At 46.2% G+C, this 23189-nt stretch overlaps 1 protein-coding gene across 1 annotated transcript in view; it reads left to right on the forward strand.

The window, feature by feature from the left end:
• The first annotated feature begins 7645 nt into the window (after nucleotides 1-7645).
• Nucleotides 7646-23189, forward strand: part of RSBN1L (round spermatid basic protein 1 like) — a 151528-nt gene continuing 135984 nt past the window's right edge. Inside the window, exons 1-3 of the mRNA XM_057504432.1 lie at nucleotides 7646-7946; nucleotides 13186-13581; nucleotides 13885-14278. Coding sequence (XP_057360415.1) covers nucleotides 14212-14278 — 67 coding nt within the window. The 5' untranslated portion in view covers nucleotides 7646-7946; nucleotides 13186-13581; nucleotides 13885-14211. The remainder of the gene's footprint in view (nucleotides 7947-13185; nucleotides 13582-13884; nucleotides 14279-23189) is intronic.

Consider the following 23189-nt stretch of genomic DNA (forward strand, 5'->3'; position numbering starts at 1 on the left):
CCAGGGGCTCAAGGCTCACACCGCTTCTCACGGCTCTGTGGGTATCCTTGCCTTAGTCTGTTGGGCAGATGTGGGCGGGCCTAGGCCAGGAAGTGGGATGTGGCTTCCTGGGGCCGTTGGCTGTGTATGTGGTGCTGATCCCAGGGTCGTGTGGACAGGCCAGGGGTTGTCAGATGGGGCTGGGGTGTCTAGAATTCTCAAAGCCCTGCCACCCCAGGATGGTCGGTCCTAGTGAGGCTGCACTGTGGCCTTGCCGAGAAGTCCTGACCTTGAGACATCGGGAAGACCTCACTGAGGGGCCCTGAGGATGGAGGCTGGAGGAAGAGCAGGTGCAAAGTCACTGGGGTGAAGCCACTTTCCACGTGGCTGGCAAGTGTCTGCTTGGTGTGGCCAAAGTCCCGGGGTCCTGCTGGGTGGGCAGCAAGGCCTGCAAAGGCTCAGAGGGGACTGTGGGCCTAGCTGTATGTTCACCAGGCTAAGAAGTAGGGGGGAAGGGGCTAGAAAGCCAACACGAAGCTGGCAGGCCCAGTGGGATCTGAAGTGGACTGAGAACTTGGCTGTGCCTCCCTGGGAGTGGGGAGTCCCCCTGCTCTGCCTCCCATCACCCACTGGGACTGGCCTTCAGTCCCTGGGGCAAGCCCGACCTGAAGTCCTCCTCTCAGCAGGGTACAAGGGCACTGTTCCTGCTTCCACCAGGGGGTCAGGCGGAGCATGGAGTGGCTTGGGGCATGTCCCGAAAGGGACAGGACCCCTCACACTGGACAGGCGTGAAATGCACACACAGGGAAATGCTGCGCTGCTGGTGCGGAGTGGCCACATCCAGCCAGGCCCGACCCAACCCTCTGAGGGGACACCCGAATGGGCCCACGGGCGGCGCTGCCTGCTACCCTGGCAGCCAGGAGTGGCCTGGGGGTGTCGGTGTCTAAAAGGGCTGGTTGCCATGGCTACATAGGGTTCCGAGGCTGTCATTTGGTTCCTGCCTCAGCCAATCGGTGGTGGGAGCCCGAGCTGCAGCCTAGAGCCATGCTTCTTCCAGCCACACAGTGGCCAAGAGCAGGGACCCGCTACCAGGAGTGGCCGAGGGGGCACTGACGGCCTGCCAAGCCCATCATGGCAGACCATGGAATGGAGGTGCACGACCAGGCCCATGGAGCCAGGCAGGTGAGGTAAGCCGGGCAGGTGGTGGACAGACGGGCAGAGGAACGGGCGGATAGGTGGGTATGCTCCCTGCTACCCATTGTTCTTGTGGCCGGCGCCCTGCCCACCCCACCCTCTGCACCCCGCATGCACACACACACACTCACATCCTTGCCCTGGGACTGGCCCCCTGATGTCCCAAGGAAGGGTCATGGCAGAGAGACAAAGAGGGCAGCACATGGCTGGCTGAGTCCCTCCGCACTGTGGCCCCCAAGGCCGCGCTTGTGGGTCACTCAGACTTCACGTGGAGGCAGCATCAAAGACCTCCACCTGGTCAGGGCCCTCGGCTTAAGAGCCACCCAGCCCTTGGGGCCACCACTCCCGGGGCTGGGTGACAAGCCATGTCAAGTCAATGTGGCCTAAGGTTTTTTTATTTGAGAAAAAAAAAAGCAGAAAAAAGGGGAAAAATGTCCATCTATAATGGGAGCGGCCAGCCCAAGATGGATCAGAAGTGCCAAATCCCATTACTCGGGAGTTCAGAGGACAGGCCCCGAAAAAGCAGCTGCGATTAAGAGCTTGTAAATGGAGTGTCCTTTGGTGACCAAAGAGAGCCATCCTTGTGCGTGTGCATGTGTGTAAGTGCACGCGTCTCCAGGAACGTGCACCGTGGGGCTGTGCACTGCAGCGTGGTGAAGCCCGGCATGTCCCTTGCCTGCCGCGGCCATCCTCCACGTTGCTTGTGTCCTTGATGCCGTGTGTGCTGTGTGGGTGTGCCGGGGGGGCAGCAGGGTGCAGGCGAGCCTTGGCCCCCACCACCCACACCTGGCCTTGGACCTCAGGCCCTCTGGTAGGCAGTCCTGGCTGTGCCTCGTCCCCTCACCTGACCTCCACCTTCTCCTGGGGTCTGATCCTATCCCCAGGTTCAGCCCAGACAGGTCTGGCAGGGGCTGAGAGCACAGGCCTGGCTGTGGGCAGAGCCAAGTGTGAGGCTGGGCAGTGGCTGCCTGTAATCACCCACCTGCCATCCCGCTGCCCTCAGAGAAGGAGAGCTCCCAGATGGACTGGTGAGAGTGTCCTGGAGGTTCAAAGCCTCTGTAGGCACAATTGTTAGGTTATTAGATAAACTCTGAGAAGCAAATTTTTTAATCCACTGTGGCTAATCCAATGCAGTTTTGTTTGCTACAACAGATTCTGCAGCAACAAAGGGCTAGAGGGACCCTGGCATACATAATCACATACTTATAATTTGGCCATGGAGGCTGCAGGGCTCCTCAGCAGCCCAGAGAGACAGCGAGAGACAGCAAAGCAGAGGGCAGGTGGCAAAGAGACTGGTGCAGCAGAGGCTGACCTAGGGGTCGTGGGCTGTGGGTGAGGGCAGTTGGCCCTCCTGGGATGGCATCTCCCCACCTCCCAACACAAAGTCCCCAGCTACGAGCTCATGGGTGACCCCTAGTCCAGGGACTGTGCAGGTTTGTGGGGTTTGATAAGGTGTCAGATGGGGTGGGGGTGGGGGAGAACTTATAACTAACAAAGGGGCATGTGGCCTCCCCACTGGGGGCCTTCAGGGATGGGTGTCAGGACAGGAAGGGTATTCCGGGGAGGGGGCAGCTAGGACACAGGCATGAAGGTCAGCGTGGCAGGAGGGCAGATGTGCCCAAGAGCGGAAGGGGAAATGGCCTAGGCTTCCCAGGCAGGCAGGACTTCACCTGCTTCTCCCACAAGTCGCCTGAGCCCCCTCGGGTGCCCAGCCCCTGTATTTGGATACCACATTCCTAGGAAAATCAAGCTGGGGTTGGGGGAGCCCAGCAGCCCTGCCCTCTACTTGTGACATATCTGAGATACTTGACCTGGGCCTTTGCCAGCATGGGCTCCACCTTGAAGCCTGGGCTCATTTGCAGAGGTCACATACAGACCTCTGAGGCCAGCAGGGTTGGGTCAGGACCCTCATTTTGTGAAGGAGGATTCTCTGGGTCAAAGAGGTCCCTGCCTTACCCAGAGTCACTGGCTGGACCAAGACACAGGCAGACACTCAAGTCTCCAGGGAGGCAGGAACTGGGCCAACCCTCATGGCACCTCCCCATGTCCCAGAGGCTCCCAAGCTGGGGAGGCACTGGGTTATAGAGGGGTAGGCTACTCTCTGTGGCTGGTGGGGGCCATCTCATACCTATGCCCACCCTCCAGGCATGAGCTTATGTGACCATCTCTTGGACGCACCCCCAGACACACCCCTGGGGGCAGAATCCTCCAGAAGGGCAGTGTGGGAAGATGTCCCTGCTGTGCCTCTCAGCCTGGAGTCAAGATACCCTCAGGACACTGGGGGTGAGACTTGAGGTAGGGGGAGTGTGTAAGGCACCCTGGGAGGGAGTGTGCTGCCCTTGGGGCCCATGCACCTACCACCATGCCACTGCTTTCCTGTTGGCCTTGGGGCCTGACCCTTAGCCCAGGCCAGCAGGGATTGGGGGGGCTGGGCCAGGTCTGCTGGGTGAGTCATCCATGCAGGGGATGTGGGACGAGCACCGCACCGGCCGGCTGGGCCACTGAGCAAGTGGAACAAGCTGTGACCATGGCAGGTGCTTCTGCCTGAGACCCTGCCGCACGCCCCGCAGCAGCTGCATGTGTCACTCCCCACCCCTCTGAGGGTAGGACCTCCTTGCCTTGAAAGTGGAGAGCACAATGATGTGTGACATGATGCATGCAGCTGCTGGTAGCTCCTGGGTGCAGCGATCATCGGGAGAGGATGACACAGAGCAGCAGGGTTAGAAGATGGTGGTCATGCCAGGTATCAGGCAAAGCCCTGCGCGTGTCCCATCTGCCCTGCCTGGCACTGGGTCTCATCTGCCTAAAGTGGCTTCAGCTGAAGGGTTGGCAAGAGAATTCCAAACAGCAAGAGGGATGCAAAACGCCAGCATGGACAGCACACCTGCCTCACAGGTGCGAAGGGCAAGAGGAGCCAAACACAGGATGGCAGAGGCAGGAGGCCCCAGCCCAGGGTGCCCACAGGGAGCCTAGTGGCCAGGAAACTCGAGGAGGCACTTGCTCGTCGTGGGGCAACTGCTGCAGTCGCAGGATGGGGCGGACACCCTGCCTTCCACTGCCTGACAGGCAGCTCCCTCCTGTCCCCGGGTGCCCTCGTCCACACCACCCGCCTGCTCTGATGATTGAAATTATACTGACCTTCAATGGAAAGGAGGAGCTTCGTGGTTTCCACTGGATTGTAGAACTTCTAACTGGCTGCACAGAGGAGAGAATGGAACCCACCCCTAATTCTGCTCTTGTTAATAACTGGTATTGATGCTCTGGGATGGTTTTTCAGCTTTCCTGCCTTTATACACATTTTCTATATTCAGAGAAGTAGGCACTCTGTACATGTGGTTTTATAGCTTTTCTTCTTAGTGTTAAATCTCACGACCTTGGTGTTGTCTCCAAGTCCTTTGCTCGGATTGGCATGGGGTCACAAACAGCATCTGCCTCTACCTAGAGCCAGTGGAAAAAGGACACTCAGGGACAAGGGATGGAGCCCAGGGGCCTGGGCTGATGGTGGGAAGGTGGCTGGCCAGTGTGGCTGGGGCTGCACCCTTGAAGGGAAGCCCACTCCTCATGCACCACAACTGGATGAGCCAAGGCCTTCCTCCCTCCCAGGGGCCTCACCTGCCTGCACACCCCACCTCCGTACCTGCGGACCAGGTGGAGGGTCAGGGAATGGAGAGCCTGGAAGGGGCTCAGCCTGAGGCTCATGTCTCCCACCAGAAGCCCTGAGTAGGGCTTCTGCTCCTTGACCTCGCCTCCCAGAAAGACGGTGGGGGCCTGTCACACAAGATCTGATCTCTAGCTGACCCGCCATTATGCACTGGGCCACGTGGGTGTGCCTCAACATGCCTCCTCAGCGCAACCTTGGATGATACCTCCGGATCACTTTCAATAGGCATTTTTCCTCAGCCACGTGGACCAACATGTGTAAGGCTTCAAAGCTCACTTTGAGGATTCCTTTTATGTCTAAGGAAACAATTCGATTTCTCTTCTTAAGTTTTTCATTTAGTTCCTGGAAAGCCTAAATAAATGTCATCTACAGTTAATCAAATCAAAGCCTCTAGAGGCAAACTCCTGTTCCTGGTAAAAGGTTGTTTTAAAAGGTCTCTGATGAAAAGGGTGCTCTCTCACAGAACCCGCCTGTTCAGAGTGAGCTTCCAGGGCCGTGTCGGGCCTTGGCTCTGGCTGCTGCAGGCGCTAGCGCTGCCTTTCCTGCCTCTCTCCTGAGCCTTCTCTGAGCCCCTTCCTGGGGTCCCCCCCAAGACAACCTCCCCTCCATGCCTGCAGGTATAACCCACTGTAATAGGCCTGCTGCATTTCTTCCAAGCTTTCTGACTACCTTCCTGTCCCTGCAGGGTGAGTGCCCCAAGGAGCCAGAGGCCCAAGGGCTCTGTTCTGGTCTCAGGGCCTGGAGACACCTGCAGCCGCGGGCCAGGAGGAGGATGGGTATGGACACCACCCCAGGAGCCTGGTCCAGCCTCAGCAGCAGCTCCGCAGAACCAAGGCAAGCACTGGGGCCTGTGTCTGGGAGTCAGGGGCAGCCTGAGGGCCAGTGTGCTGGGGGTCCTGCTGTCTGTCCAGCCCACTCGAGAGGGGCTTGAAGAGTATCCCCTTTGCTCAGCACTGTGGGGCTTGGAGCAACCCCAGCTGGATGCAGGTGACAGGGACACCTGTCAGGATCCTCGTGGGGCCAGTGTTGGTTCAGCAGCATAGCTCCTGTGATGTGCTGTCCATACCATACCTATGGCCCTAGTCCCTGCTCAGCCTGCTCCAAGGCATGGTGATGGTTTTAGAGAATGGCCTGGGCCCTTGGCTGGCTGGGGTGCTTCCCTGGTAGCTTTCATCCCTCACTGTCCCACTTTTCTACAATAACTTAGGCATCAGATGCTATGCTGAGTCCTGGGAGAGGCAGGCTGGCAGTGGCTGGGGGTTGGGATGCCTCCGTACCTGCTCATCCCAGGTGCCACTGGTGGGCAGCTGGGTGGGAGGCTGGCTGGTGGCTCAGGGAACCCCAAGCTGGGACTTCTGCCCTTGCTGGGGAGCTATGTAGGATGAGGTTGGGCAGTGAGGATGAGCTGTGCCCAGAAGGTACCATGGCATTAGAGGTACCTGAGGAATTTGAGAGAGCAGCATAGTGGAAGCATGAATGTGGGCAAGTGACAAGCTGCCCAGGGAGGGTGGTGTGGAGGAGATACCAGGGAAGGGAGCTGAAGGGCTATAAGGTACCAGAGAGCTGGCCAGCTGAGGGTTGCCGGGAATGGAGTGGGATGCATTGGGAGCCCTAGGGAGGGAGAAGGTGAGCAGGACCCTATGTGGCTTGAGCTGCAACTTCCTTATCTGTAGAACTGGGGTATAGTTGTCCCCTGGGAGCTGCTGGGAACATTTCTTGAGGTGCCAGGCCTGGTGTAGCTCTGTGGACAGGGTCCTGTGTGGTCATGGTGGGTGGCAGAAGCGATTCCTTAGGTGCAGTAATCCATTCCTGGTGCCCACATCCTTCCCTCAGGGAGGGGCCAATGTGGGTGGGCAATATGGAATTGGCTTGCAGGTTAGGCAAGCGGTGCCATGGTGGCAGTAGGGGGCAGGAGGGGTGGGTACAGGATGGGGACACGCATAAGCCCTTGCTTTTGGGTGGGCTGGACCAGTGGGACCCGAGGGCAGTGATGGGATGGGTTGCCCTTATCCAGACCTTGGATAGTGTCTAAGAGAAATCTAGGTAGGACCCAGCCAGGGTGGGGCCTCAGCCAGTCTCGGCCGAGGGCCCTTTGGAAGCTGGGGCTTCCGCCCAAGTGACAGCCAGCATTTATTGGATGCCTACTGCCTACTGTGTGCCCTGACCCTGAATCTGGACTGCCTGGGACTCAGGGGGGCTGGATCTCAGCTTCTCAGAGTCCCGGCCAGCTGGGGGACGGCAAGCATACAGAAGGGGGAGACAGAGACTCGGTGACCCGGCCAGGCCGTCCTGGTGGCCACCGTCACTCAGGGACCCTCTCGGGGGCGCCTCCCCACGCCCCACTCCCGGACGCCCCAGCCCACGTAACTGCGGTAGTTGCCCGCCGCCGCCCGCTCGGGGTTTCTGGGAGCGCCTTGCTCCACCCCTCGCCCAAGGCTCCGCCCTGCCGGCATGCCTGCCCCCGCCCACGCGTTCTGTCCAGCTCCCAGCGCCAAGGAAGCCTAGCGCGCTTTAGGCCTCGCACGCACGCTCCAAGTCCCCACGAGTTCTTCGCCCTTCCCAGCGCTTGGTCTCGGTCTAGAGCTCTCCGCCCCGCCCACGGTCCGGTCCCACCCCACGCCCCGAGTCCCGCTCCAATGCCGGCCCCGCCCCGCGCTCTCTTCCCGCTTCTCCCCACCGCCCCGTACACTGGTCATGCCTTGACTCTCGGCCCCGCCCCACGCCGCGGTCCCCCTTCCGGCGACCGGCCCCGCCCAGTGCCCTCTTCCTGTCGTTGGCTCCGCGCCCCGCCTCTCGCCGTCGGCTCCGCCCCCGCACTTCCAGGCGGCGCCGGCGGGGGCGATCGGGCCTGGGCCCCGGCGCTGTGGCCTCGGGCTCCCGCCTTCGGGAAGCGGTTGCGGCCGCCGCCGCCGCCGCCGCAGGACCGGCCGGAGTCGGGCCGGAGCTGCGTCTCCCGTAGCGAACCGGTGAGAGCGGGCGGCCGGCCTCGGCGGCGGCGTCCCCGCGGCCTGCCACGCGCCCGCCTTCGGGCCGTCGCGCCGCCGCCGCGATGGGGGCCGCCCGGGGCCGCTCCAACGTTCCGTCCCGTCCGCCGTGCCGCAGCCGCGCGCCGGTGAGTAGTTTGCTCCAGCGCGCATTCCTGAGGGGCGCGGGCAGTGCGGCGCGTGTAGGCCGCGTAGGCCGGGCGGGGAGAGAGTAGGTCCTGCGGGGAGGCTGTGCGGGCCGGGCGGGGAGGCCGTGAGGGGCTGAGGGAGCCCGGGCGGAAAGCCTTGTGCGCAGGTTTGTCCGTAGATGCTCGCAGCAGGGGAAGAAGGCCAGAACCGGTGACGTTGGGTGTGTGAAATGGGGGGAGTGCGGGGTTTGTTCCAGCAGAGCAGGCGCTCTAGGTGAGTGGAAGGCTGTGAGGAAGATAGGGGACTCGAGAGGGGGCGGGGGCCTCCGGGAGGAGGCCGGCGTCAACAGCCAAAGTGTTGGGTTTGCACGGTACGGTCCGTGCGCCTGGGCATATTTGGGGGTGTGGGTGAGGGGCAGAGTAGCTTCTGGGTCCGGACGTTGTGTGCAGGATCCTGGAGACAGGTGGACCCAGAAGCCCCCAGCCCCGCCCCCCACCCCAGACAACCGGCGTTTGTCCGAAACCGCGGAGGGCATTCCCTCGAGGCAGAGGTGCCTGAGGCTGCGTCCTGTGGTCGGCTCGTCAGAGTGGCTGTTCTCTCTAGAGGTCTACGCCTCGCCCCAAGAGCTCACTTTTGAGTGTGGGTCCTAGAGTCCAGCTTTCTCCCACATTTTGGAATTCAGTCTCTCGTGAAACGAGCTGCACAGCCAGGGCGCTGAAACTTCTTCAGCTCAGCACTGAAGTCAGTAGAGAAAAGTACGTCAGTTCTCTGAGGATTTTTCTCAGTCTAGCGCTATAGCTCTAAGGTAGTTTATGAAGAGTTCTTATTGTGCCCCTTCTTTTTGCTTGCACTTATGTTCCCTGCTTCTTCAGGAAGAATCTCAAGCTGGAGAACATACACAGGCTAAACCTGACTCCCAAGAGAGTCAGCAGTATCTGGGTTTCAATTTTAAGAACTTCTGTTCATGGAAGGAGGATTGGAAAGCATATACCTCTAAATTTAACTTAGTCCAATTTATCAGTCTTTATTTTATAATTAAAGCTTTTTTGGAGTCCTTTTTCATAAATCTTTGGCTACCCCAAAATCATGAAGATACTCTCCTACAACTCTGTAGAAGCTTTATTTTTTATATAAACCCACAGAATTAATTTTTGTAGGGTATGAGTCAGATCTTTTTCCTTTGACCTATCCCCATTTAACGTCCTTCCTCCCCTGTCATAGGTCTGGTCTCCATTGATGTGTGAGTCAGTTTCTAGATTTTATTTTTTTTTCTGTCCCATTGCCTATCTTTATGATGGTATTTAAAATTCTGCCTTTTTCTAGCATTAGCTTTCTCCCAGTGATCAATTTTTATACCGCTTGGAACACTCAATAAAACATTTATTCATCTTTATTTTTCTATGGAAAGCATATGGTAAGCTTGTTTGTATCTGTGATAAGCTAATGCCAAATTCATCCTCTCACTTCATCCCAAACCTACCTTGTAGCTGAGGCTACAAAGACCTTTAAATCTTTCCTTTTCCATCATAACACTGTCAGTTAACTTTCTTTTGAAAGCAGTGTTCCACAAATTGTACTTTTCACTTAACACAAATTTTCTCCTTATATTGATAAACAGAAACAAAGCCACAGTTATGTTTCAGCGGTGCTATGCTCAGTCACTAGTTAAGTGGTTTCCTCACATGTAACAAACAGCCTGATAGAGCATGTGGTTAAGATTTTTGCCTGAGTGAAATTACATAGGTCTGAATCCCTGGAGTCACTTAAGATAGCTGGAACTGTGGATAATAAGTTCTTGAATGTGAAAGGTTTACTGCATATCGGTTTGTCTTTACCTTCCGAGATGGAATTTATAACAGGTGGAAGCTAGATTCCTGCTTGTATGTAGGTAAGTAGATGGATATGAGGAGAAGCAAGAGTCCCTTAGTCCCCAGGATTCTGGCTTGAAGAGGAAAATGTCAGTTTTGAATATGAGTTTGAGATAACTGATACACCCAGCACCCAAGAGGTGACCTGGTCCATAGGTAGAAATACAGATGAAGTTCAGAGGAAATGTCCAAGCTAGAGATCAATATTAGGGCATGAATACAAACAGGAGCAAAACCATGAGTACACAAAAACCCCAGGGAGATTTTGATATTTAAATGAACTTTTGCAATAATATGATAAATCTTCCCCTCCTCTTTTTAAAACATGATTGAGTGTAACATGAGCACTGCCCCTTCTTGGTGAGTGATAACACCTTTCTCGCATTTTCCACACCAGCCATCTGACTCATTCTGCACTCTAGATTCTGATCTCTTATTCCTCACTACCACCAGACTGATCTTCCTAAAAGGCCAGTTCTGATCTGCTCTTTTTCTAACCATTAACCTTTACCTGAAAAATCGGTAATGGTCTTCATTGCCTATGGTATTATTTCTTCAACAAGTGGCCTCGGTTTTCCCTAGAGTTATTTAGGGAGCATCCTTCAAATTTGGGTTCCCAGGTCTTATTCTGGACCTGAATTAGAATGAAGCTAAGGAATGTGTGTTCTAGATGAGCACCATAGTTAATTCTGGTACAAAATGGAATTGGAGAACCAGGCCCACAGAATCAAGTCTAAATTTAGCAGATCACAAACTGCCCCATCCAAGATCTGTCTGCTGCTGACCTCTATAGCCCATCTGTGTCCCAGCCATAATGAACTCCTTATAGGTTCCTGAGCCCCTTACACCTTAATCATACTATACCCTGTGTCTTGAACACCCTTCTTTGTCCTTGTTCTGGTGAGCCCTACTCATCTATCAAGACTTAGTTCAAAGTGTGACTTCTGTTAAACCCCTCATATTACCCTGTTTCCACCAAGTCAACCATCCACTCTGTGTGTCTGCAATGTACCCTATTCATTTATCAATGTACTCAGACGTTCTGCTTTACCAAACTAGCCCATGGAGAGAAGTGACCAATAAATTTAGTGAAAATGTTAGCATATATATAAGGGGAGCTAAATGTGCAAAGTAGAACTAATTTTGAATGTAAGTATTTTCTTAAAAGTTGTCCTGAAATAGAGGAGGAAATAAATGTCAGTTGAATTAATGAGGTGAGTCCAAGACCATAGCATGTTAGGGTAAGCTAGTCCATACCTGGTTTTGATTTATATTCCCAACCACCCTTCTATTAAGTCTATTTTCAAACTTAATAGCTCTTGATGTATGATTAAGGGACCCACGAAAATATACTCCTGGGGTGAAGCTGAACAATAGGTTGTTTATATACTTGTCCCTGCTTCTGGAGCCAGGTCATGAGCACAGTTGTCAAACCATCCACTGACTGACTGCTCTGCCAGGAATGCTTTCATAGTTTCCAAGCTGAACATGTGGCTCTGTTCTGAAGATTATATATATATATACAAAGAACTTTTCCATAAGTAAACTAAAAAGACACAATTTTGTGTTAAATGAACAATAAAAAAAATGTAATTTACAATCTAAAGCTTTTGAGAGAAATTCAAGTGAAAAATGACATCTTCATTATATTTAGCCTTAAAATGTATTCTCGTAATATTTTTGTTGGAATTCATATTTGGCACTCTTGATTGCAATCCGTGAAATCATTTGTTTAATCCCAAAGAGGATAAATTGAACTAAATCATTATGCTGGTTTTGGAAAAGTTCTTGCTGCCTTTGTTTTACACAGTTATAATTACCTATTCTTAGAGAAGTTATTTTAGATATCAAAAATTCATTCTATTAATAGCTTTCTAAATAATGAGATGTGGATTAATTCCAGTTTTTTAATACTCTGTTCTCTAAGTGTGGATCTTTGTTACTCAGCTCTTAAAGGCCAGAAGCTCATATTTTCATTCTGGCAGATGGAAAATTGCAAAAGCCTTAGCAAAGATTTTAGCACATAGTCACTCAATCAGCAGCCCTTGCAATATTATATGCTAAAAGTGTGAAGTAGATCTACTTTTTAATATAAACTGTATTAAGAGATTTGCTGTAATCTGTTTCCTCTTGTCTTTAAAGGGGCACACATTTTGTAAGCTATGTAAATGATCAATATTTAGATGTTAAGCATTTAACCAGTGAGAAGCAGCAATGCTTGGGTAGCTCAAGGAGATATTGTAAACTACAACAAATCTGGGCTTTGTTCAATTAGTAGGGGAAGGGAATTCCAAAGATTCCAGTCATTTTACATTTTTTAGAGATACCATCACATATGTACTGTTACCATGATTAAATGTAAAAGCATTTGTGACTCGAGAACTGTCTTGCCCATATTTTAACAAGAACATGTTCTTTAGCTACTACAGATTTATAAGTAAAGAGCCAAATATTAAACAGAAACAGTTCTAAATTTCTCCTTAAAATATCTTTTTTATCAGTAATTATTTTACTTTTTTCCATAGGTTTTTTTTTTTGCTATGAGAATTTACAAGATCCACTTTCTAGCAACTTTCAAAGATGCAATATAGTGCTAGTAACTATAGCCACTATCCTGTACATTACATCCCCATGACTTTATAACTGGAAGCTTGCACTTCTGATCCTCTTCACTGACTTTGTCCACTGCCCAATATTATGTTTTTTTGATTGAAAAATTCTTCAGTAGGATTAAGTTTAATAAGTACACAAATGTACAGATTACCTGTATATCTGTGATATTTTAAAGTATCATGCTTCTAAATTTTAGCTTTACTTATAGTCTAGTAGAATATGTCTAATAACTTCTAAAACTAAAATGTGAAAAAGCATTTAAATAATTTTCTGTGTTAAATATATCTAAGTACTTAGCATTTCTCATTGTATTTGAAGTACACAATAACATTTTCATTAAGCTATGCAAAATAATTTTTAAATAATCTAGGGATACTACATAGATAGGTCCTATGATTTGGGAGATGGAGAGAGATTAACATCAGAAAATATTTTTTAAGTTAAAATTCTATATATTCACATTGAATTGTTTCAGAAAGGTGAAATGCAATTTATAGCGCACTTCCTATTATCATTCATAATAATTAAGTGTTCTTAGCATCTCTTTAACCAGAGTTGTCCATTTTAATGTTAATCATAACCATCTTGTCAATGTTGATTTCCATGTAACAGAAATAAATTGAAATTTATATGTAGAGGTTTTATAGTTAGACTTTATTTTCATTTGAATTCACTTGAACTTGGAGCAAAGATTTTTGAAAGCTGGATTCTTTGACTAAGGATTCCAAATATTGATAGCTTTCCTTTCTTTCCACAGGGGTTGGAACATCATCAAACTCTCCCCCATTCTACCAGAAGAGGGCAGCAAAGCAAACCAAGAGGAAATTTACTGGTCAAATGCAAGAAATGCACTCAAGAAAATTCAGAAAGCTAATAGCCCCAAAGCTTTCTCGGGGTGGCTTCCTTGTTTTAAAGTGTTCATGAAGGCCTTACTACAAGTGCCTCCCTTTGCAAGAGGCATGAACAAATCTTAAGGCATCAATATACCCTCCTGCAGCCTCTGGCTTATCTGATATAAAGTATTAACCTTGCTGAATGTTTACCCATGTGCCAGACACTCTGCTAATCTCTGACCACATATTAGCTTACTTAATCTTCACAAAAACCTTGCTAGCACTGTTGAACAGATGACCCTGAGGAGTACAGACTTCAGGTAATAAACTCACACAAAGTAACACCACCAGAATTTAAACCTAGCTGCTATTCCAAAACCCTTGCTTTTACGTACTGACCCTAATATATGCCTCTAGATTTCAGAGAAGCTAGGAGTGTACGTTTTAGCAGGCAAGATATGTGTGTGTGTTACTTAGCTGACTGAAAAAGGAGCTAGTTACTTAAGTGCTGCACATAGGCTTTAAAACAGAGTTTAAAACTGATGAAGCCATCTGAGTGCTTTGCCTTGATGTCTGTTTATTCCCATCCTGCAGTAGAGTGATTTCTAGGGCAATTTTTCTAGGTAAACGTCGTGTGGGGCAGAAGTCAGAAGCTGGAAGCTTCCCAACTTGGCCATCTTTCACTTTACAGTTAATGTGATCAGCTGCTGTAGCAGGTCGGAAATTCTGGCCACAGTGTTTTGCAGCTCCTCCCACGGAAGTGGAGCCTGTTTTCCCACCTCTAGTATCTGGGCTGGCCCTGTGCCTTGCTTTCACCAACTAATAAAATGCTCAGATGTGTTTTCTGTTTCTAGGCCTTAATAAGAGGCCAGGCTACTTCAGACTGAGGCCCCACTGGCATGGGAAGCAGCTGAGGCTAAGCCACAGGCCCATGAGAGTGAAGGGAGACGATGTGGAGAGCAAGCCAGCACCGTGCAGAGAGGAGCATCCAGCTGAGCCCTCCTCATCTCCAGAACTGTGAGAATAACAGCATTGTTCTGAAGTCCTTATGTTTTATGGTAGTTGGTCATGCAGCAATATACAGCTGAAACAATCACAATGAGGGAGAACCAAAAATGTCATAAATTAAATCTGCAAATATTTCATGTAAATTCCACTCTTCCTACCATCACTTTTCCACTGTTCACAGGTACATAAAACTGCCTTATATATCCTTTCTCTTTTCCTTTTCACAACATATAGTTGGTAATAAAAAGTGAAAATGTCAAAAGGCCGAAGCTAAAAGCCAAGAAATTTCCAGTCTTAAACTTTAATTACAAATGACCACTTACTTAATAACAATCTGTAAGCAGCTCCTAGGGCTGGAAAAGCATTTAACTGAACTCTAAAATAAAACAGCGTACTAGTAGTCCTTTTAGCAATAATGTTCTTTAAGGCTATAATGACACACAATAATTTTTTAAAAAATTTTTTATTAAGGTATGGTTGATATACACTCTAACAAAGGTTTCACATGGAAAAACAATGTGTTTACTACATTTACCCATCAAGTCCCCACCCATACCCCAGTGCAGTCCCTGTCCATCAGTGCAGCAAGTTGCCAGAGATCCCCTATGTCCCTTCTCTGATACACTGTTCTCCCCGCACACACAATAATTTTTTAATGTGAAAAGTCTTGAGCTCCTGGTAGGGAGTTAGCACAGATTAAACAAATCTAAAATGCTTCCCTTGTTTTCTATGCCTCAAAACAATTGGGAATTTTTAAAAAATGTTTTTTAACTGAAGTACAGTTGATATACAATATTATATTGGTTTCAAATATACAACACAATGGTTCAATCTTGGGGAATTTTTATAGGTAGTGTTGCCAGGCAGTTGCATCTGAGGGAGGTCTCTCCCTGTGCACTAGGTGAAGCCTCAGCCTGGATGGGGGTGGATTCTTGACTATTGAGAAAGAATTCTCTAACAGGTTGGACGAGTATAGGTAAGGAAGGAACTCATTAAAGTAAAGTAGCAACAAATGGCAGCAGCTGTGCAGGCAGTAGAGCACAAGGAAGAACTGGGAGAAAAGGGAAGCTCATTGATCTTCTGCTTGGCATAGGGAGGATCCCTTGCCAACTAATGATGCCAGGGTCACCTGGTGTCCAGTGCCCTCCTGAATCTGTACAGCATGAGAACTAAGCCCCTGTCGCCCTGAAGAGCACCGGATAGAGTGGGATTATGTTCTGACAACTTCCCAAAGGCAAAGGAGAGATTTCTGGGCAGGCTATTAAAGAGCATGATCATACAGCTGCAGTCCTGTCCGGGTCACCGAGGCAATGGTAACTTGCAAGTCCAAATCAGAGATCTCAGTAGCCCTTTCCTACTTGTCTGAAGTAGGACAGAGAGTGAAGACTTGTGCTTAAGTCTAGAAAGCTGAATGAAATAGCAAAATGACAAAGACATTTACGACCAGAGGCGGAGGTTGGCAAGTTCTTGTCTTTATCATGGAAAGTTCAGAGACAAGTGCAATCAGCTTATGCAACAGGAGAGTCTATTTGATATAAGATAGTACATACTCAGATGGGAGTGCAGACAACCTTGGAGAGGAGGCATGCTTAGAATTCTCTCTTTTAAGGCTTTCAAGAATGGGGCAAAGGGTGGGGGTGGAGGTGTGAGCTTGACATGTGGTCTCAGGATATTTATCTCCAGTGAGAGACATTATGTCACCATCCAGTCTGTCCTGTAGATATTCTATAAAATAAGCCTAACACAAGGAATTTCTTGATCCTGTTCTTCTCCAAGATAGTGGTTACCCTCAAGCAATGGGAACATACCACTTAGGACTGCTTGCCCTGCCTTAAGATAGGGTTGATTATTGGCCAATTACCATAAAATATGTTAGGACTATCTTACTTCTTAACTCCCTGGTTTTTAAAATGGAATCTTAGCCTTAAGATGGAATCCCTCCTATTCTTACTCTACTATTTATATCCTGGCATTTTTCTTCATAGGCAGGTAAAATCATGATGCTTGTCCCACGTCTCTGCCCTACTAGAGTTATATCCATTGTCTACAACTTGTTTGTCTAACACTCACATGGTACCTACTATGCTAATCTCCATTTTATAGATGAGGAAATCAGGGTACAGAGAGATGAAGGAACTTGTTCCAAGTTTACAATATAGGGAAATTTGGATCCCTTTCTGCTGGATGAAGGAGGTAGGGGAGGAGCCCACAATGGAATTAAGTGGTATTATATATTCAAATGACAGCTCCATTTCAGTAATTCTTCCCAGGGAGGTAACCATGAGGGCAGGAAGGCCTTTACATGTCATCTGAGATCCATGATGTGGCTCCAACCCTTCTAGCTTCGTCTGCAAGCACAGGCCCTTCCACCCTAACCTTCAGTTATAGAAACTTAGCCCCCAAATATACCTTGGAATTTTCCATCTCTGTGCTTTGCTTCTTCGGCCCCACCCAACAGGTACCCCCTGCTTGGAACGCCCTCACCACCTTCTTCAGATGCAGAAGTGTACATACCTTTCAAAGCCAGTAGTGCTTTTCTCCTAAAGCCTTCCTACTTCTCAATATTATCACTTTCTTGACTTTTGGCAGAATCAATTGCTCCTTTCATCAAGTCTCCTTAGCTGTAGTATTCTAAGCAATATTTTCCACATTATAAAATAGCTGTGTTAAGATATTTAAAATATTTTAAAATAGCAGTTTATAAAATATATCTGCCACCTTAGCTTGCAAGCAATTATTGAATGCCTAATCCAACTTTCAGTTCACAGTGTGGACTCTGGTGCACATTAGTTGTAATGAAATCATCTGGTTAGAGGTGGCTTTCAGTCAGAGTGAAGAGGGTACCTTTTCCAGACTCAATTCCTGTTACATAAACTTTGAGACAAGCAGAGGTGACATTTCTGTATTGCCTCAGGGCAGTGTCAGTTTCAGGATCAAGAGTGGCAATCTCACATCTTGCTTCAAGCTAGAAAATTAAGTAGCAATTCCACATAAGCAAGAATAGAGAGATATATAGAAGTACAGGACATTAACTAAATGGTTACCCATGAATAGGTTTTAAGATCGTTTCTGAAGCACAATGTTTAGTGGAGACTAGCAATTATCAGTTAATAAGCTCACTGTAGGTAGACAGCTCAAATCAACCAGGACCGAAGTTCCCCAAGGGAGCTATCCAGTCATCCCTTTAATCAACTCATTACCCATTTTCTATTAGGCAGAGATGCCACAATGTTTCTTTAAAAAGGTGGCATTTGGTGGATCATCTTTAGAAAAACAGGGTAGCATTTTGATTTTATAACCATTTGAAATCTGGGAAAATACCTGTGTGTGCCTAAGAAAAAAAATTGTTTTAACTAATTTAATTTAAAAAGCAAATGTAATGATACTCATTTCCAAGGATGTGAAAAACGTGATTTTAAAATCACTGTATCTGACAGAAAGCATCCTTTGGCCTAAACCAAGGTTTCTAAAACGTTTTTTTCCTCATAATTGTCCTCTCCCCCAAGGAGAAAGTTTAAATTAAATTTAAATTCTCCTTAGTGAGAGAAATAAAGGGATAAGATTTTGTTGGGTAGCATTGAACTTTGAAGGGGCACACACCACTGTAATGTCTAAGATATTTTTCCTCTCCAAGAACAAAGTTTCAGAATGCATGGCTTACGCCCATTAACAGGGAGAACTGCAAATTCGAATAGTAGCCAGCTAGTTTTTGGGATACTGATGGCCAGGTGGCATCCCCTTGCTGTGTCTAATAACGCTAAGATTCAGTGTTCTTCTCACAGTTACCTTACCCTGGATAGGGGTGTTCTTGGGTTTTCCTCATCTTTAAAATGAGACAGTAGTCCCTTAAAGTTTCAGGGACAAAGGAATATTTTGAAAATACTTTGAACACAAATCTGTTTTCCTGAAAGGCTAAATATTATCTGGTGATTTTCCTTACCTATTATTTAGCAAAGATGCCTGGTGGTATTCCTTCCCTTAAACACTGCCTTATTCCTTCCTAGACATACTAAACGTACTTTAAAATAGACATTTGTTTTTATCCACTTCCAGAAAGGCTGTAATAAATTTACATTTATCACAGGATTGTTACAAGGATTGTTATTTAACATGTAAAATAGACTAGCACAATAAACTTTCAAGTGTAAGACACAGAGCCATAAGTTAATTATGAAAGAAACAATGTACAATCTGGAAAGGCAAAGAGCTTATTGTGAAAGTGATTGGATTGTTGACATAATCACAATACTATTATGGCATCTAAAAAATTAACAGTAATTAATATGGTCAATTATCCAAGTACATGTTCACATTTCCCTGAGATCCTCATACAATATTGACAGTTGGTTTGTTTGAATCAAGATCCATACAAGATTCACACACTGCATTTACTTGGTAAGTCTCGTAAATCTCTTTTAATTTTAGATTCCTCTTCCTTTTTCTTCCTTGCCACTTATTTGGGGAAGAAACTTTATCATTTGTCCAGAAGGATTTCCCACCCTCTGGATCTTGCTTGACTGCATCCCTGTGGTGGTGTTAACATGTACCTCTATTCCTCTGTTTTTTGTTAACTTGGTAGTTGGATATGGAGGCTTTCTTTCTCAGATTCAGATTTGATGTTTCGGATGAGAATGCTTCTTAGATGCTGCCATCCAGTTCTTTCTTCTTTTTTTTTATTTTTAGAATTAGCCAGCTACTTCTAATGACACCTCTCAGAAGGGTCAGAATATCTAGTACTCAGTGGTAATGTTGATCTGTGTGTTCAAGTACGGCTGCCTGATTTGTTCATTAAAAAGTTTCCAACAGCCTTTCATCTGATGTCATCTTCTTCTTAACATGTCTTCCTGGGTTTTAGTGTCTTGTAGCCAGGGTTATGCATGTGACTTAAATTCCACAAACTAGAGGCACTTGTGTATAGTGAAGAATCCAGAATTGAGTGGGGGAGTGGAAGAATCTTTCTTGATGGGCTATTTAATAGTGAAGGTGATATGGCTGTGGAGCTGGTGGCTATAGAAGTGGCACTGCCTTGGGCAAATGGCTTCCTGATCATGGCACAAGCAGCATTTCTTTCATGGCCCTGTCCTAGAGCATGGGTTTGTGGGCCACTCCCCACGCTTAGTTAGCTTACAGGCTGTTTCTCAACCATGCCAACCCTTTGTAGTACACCATGCAATAGATCCCTTCTGGCCTAAACTATACTTAAGGGTGGATTTTGTTCTCTGCCTTGAACACTGGCCAATGCACCTCCTCTAAGCATTGTCAGGAATTGTAAAACCACTGTCTCTCGGATATAAAAAAAAAAGTTAATTTAGTTAATTTGTTAATAGTTTGCTAAGTATGTAGAAAAATATATTCTAGGAAGATAAATATTTTTTAAACAAAAAAATCATATAGCTATTTCACATTTCATTGTATAAACTTTCTAAAGAGAAACATAGAAGTACTTTTTAAACATTTAAAATTTAACCTATGTTAAGAGAAATTAATCCATGTCCATTAACAAAGACAATTTTATTGAAAGGTAGTTTAGATGTTGTAACAAAGTTTTAATTCAACAATGTGAACTACAAGGTAGAAATCTTCAAAATCTAGGAAAGATATTTTTATTCAATATTTTAATGTTCAAACAAATTGAAATAATAATATAGTGACCATACACTGTCACCTGGATTCTACAATTGACATTGTTATATTTGCTTTTCACATATCTAGCTACCTAAGCATCCTCTATTCACACATTAATCCATCTTATTTTTTGGATACACTTTAAAATAAATCACAAGCATGTATATACTCTCTACATCTAAACACTCCAGTATAGTAGGATTTTTTCCCTTTTTGATACAGTATTTGGTCACTGGAGGGCTTCCAGATGCCATAAAATGCACTGGAAAGTAAATAGTCTCTGGTATCCTAAAGTGTCAAGTATGGGAAAAGTCTAGGAAAGGAGTTGCATGTTCAATGACATCAACTGAGCAACTCAGTCTGAAATCTAGCAAGAAGACTGCAACCCCTTCTATCTTTACCCTCAAACTCCCTCTTTTTATAGCTCCTATAATTATAAACGAAAAAATACATAACTGGCCCCTCTTCCCCTCAAATGATTTGTGCTATTGAAGGTAGCAATTCTTTAGATCAGAATCTCAGAAAGCCTGAGGGAAATCAATAGGTTATATTTGCGGAAAGGAGTTGGTATTATGAATTCAATGTTAATTGGTTGATTTTTATTCTCCATGAGGGCAATTTGTTTTATCACTTATCCCCAGCACATGAAACACTGCCTGGCACATACCAGTACTCAATAAATAATGCTGAAAGAAGGAGTGAATTAGAGGGTGTGATTCCAAATATAATCACACATATAATGTCATTACTAATCAAAGATTCCTTATTTTAACAAAAATAAGCCTTAAAAAAAAATAAAAAAATAGTTTGGTTATTCTACACCTGGGGCTGTACCTACACAAAAACGATGTTATTTTTCCATACACTGATGTAGCCATATGTCAGCAGGAAATTCACCACAAGCCTCTCTTGCCTTGGCTTCTGGGGCTCTGACCCAGGTGGGGCAGGTCCTGAAGAGTAGCCTAGGGTTGGGCAGAAGCAGCACTGCCTGCTGGTTGGGCCACAGGAAAGCTCCCCAGAAATTGGAGGCACTTTTCCGACACACTCTGAGGCTCCCCAGAAATAAATGTCAAGTTTTGAAATGGGACTGATTTCTTCTCTCAGTCAGTAGAGGCAGGGACTAGTGGAATTTGAATCATTATTGTTAATGTTATTCCCCTTTTGGATCTTCAGACTGGAGGAAATTCAAGTACACAGCCATTTAAAAATTACCTCAAGGTGATACTTTTCTCTGATCATTCCTTGGCTGGAATGGCATTTCCATATTCAACACAAGTTCATCAAACTAGCATACATCTCAACAGCTACTATGAGATTAAAAAAAAAATTTTTTTGTCTCTACAGGAGAATAAGAGAGAAATTATTTTTTGATTGAGCGTCTACAGAGAGCAACATAAACACTAATTTCAAATCTATCATATTTCCTGTTAGAGATCACAATGGCAGCATACCTAGGTGAGAGTCAAAAGATGGCGAGAGTGGAGAGACTTAAAAACCATAAAATCCCCTCTTATTTTATACTCAAAATAGGTATTTAGAGTGCCCTGTCACTAAAGAAATGTGTGATCTGTAGGCCTCCACAAGACTTTCAAATGGCACAGTGATGATGACTGTTGGTAAAGGATACCTGGAGAAAATGCACCCTTTTATGCAAGCCATCAGAAGCTCCCTGCCACTTGGTGGAATGTGGCAGAATCCAAGCATTGAGTGTGGTTGAAACAGACCAATTAGTTGACTAAGGCTAAAGAGTCATTTGTTCTTAGAATGTTTCTTCACTATGTTTTCCACCAGTCACTGGTACATTCAGAATCAGAAACCTGCAGTAAGTGAAATTTTCATAATGGTAAATTTATCCAATTTAATTAAATTTCCATTTTTTTCTATCTTTATGACTTTTTCGATTTATTTTGATGTTAGAAGTTCTTTTTGTAAATAGTGGTGATGGATGATAGTGTTCTTTTTTTTTTAATTGTACTTACACCTTGGCAAAAATGATAGTAAAAATTCCATGTTAGACTCAAATTATTTTGGAAATTTTACTGTACATAAAAGTTCAGTGCCTAGAAAGTCTAAAAGTCTTTCCTAAATTAAGATTCTATAATGTAAAAGATAAAATAATCAACAATTATGTGAATTCATTTTTCCCATGTAGGTATTGGACATGAAACTGAACAGATTGAAAACTATTGATTGGTAGGGAAGGGATTCTTGTTTTTTTTCATCCCCTAAAGCATGTCAAATTCTCTCAAGGGCTGTAATAAAATCAATGGAGAAAAAACAGCTTCTGAAGTCAACTGCCAAAGTTTAATTCCTAGCTCTACCATTTACTAGCTGCGTGATCTTTGTCAAATTGCAAAACCCACTGTGCCTCAATTTCCTTATTCACAGAATGGGAACAATAATACTATCTACATCATAGAGCTGTTGAGAGGATTAAATCAGGTAACCCATTTAAGAAGCTCAGTATACTGCCTGACATAAGTGTAAATTTCCTACTGGCAGTGTAAGTTAATGTTTAGACTAAGGTACTATAATAAAAGACTCCAAAATACATTGTTTTTAATAAGATAAAAGCTTATTTCTTCCCTTTGTAACAGTCTGGCAAAGATAGACAGACTCTGCTCCTTGAGTTCACCCAGGGACCCAGTTGGCAATGTGTCTCTACTAACCTTTACATATGGATTCTCTATCTGAGTGAAAAGCAACTGCTTTTTTTTTCCATGTGGGTTGAGGTAGCTCAGAAGTACCATGTCCCCATTCTAGCCCAAGAGTAAGGACATAGAGTGTGGAGAGTAAGAAATTTTCATTTTTAAGAACATTGAGGCAGAAATGACACCTGTCACTTCCACTCATATTTTATTAGTCAAAACCTAGTTTACATGGCCACACTGAGCTGCAGGGGAAGCTAGGAAATAACTCTAGCTGGGCAACCAGGCCCACCGATCATTCAGAGTGCAGAAGAGGAGTCCATTATTAAAAGGAAAAAAAAGAGAGTTGATACTCAGAGATCCTAATAGCCTCTGCCACACTACATATCCTTTTTTAATTATTGTGGTAAAATATCCACAGCCTAAAATTTTAACAATTTTTAAATGAACAGTTCAGTGACATTAAGTATATTCACATTGTTGTGAGCCATTATCTCCCAAACTTTTTCATCATCCCAAATTGAAGTTTTGTACCTATTAAACAATAACTACCCATTACCCTCCCCTACCAGTCCCTGATAACCACCATTCTATTTTTTGTCTCTATGAATTTGACTAATCTAGACACCTACTATAAATGAAATCAG

Source organism: Manis pentadactyla, chromosome 7 (genome assembly GCF_030020395.1).
Source record: "Manis pentadactyla isolate mManPen7 chromosome 7, mManPen7.hap1, whole genome shotgun sequence".
In the NCBI taxonomy this organism is placed as follows: domain Eukaryota; kingdom Metazoa; phylum Chordata; class Mammalia; order Pholidota; family Manidae; genus Manis; species Manis pentadactyla.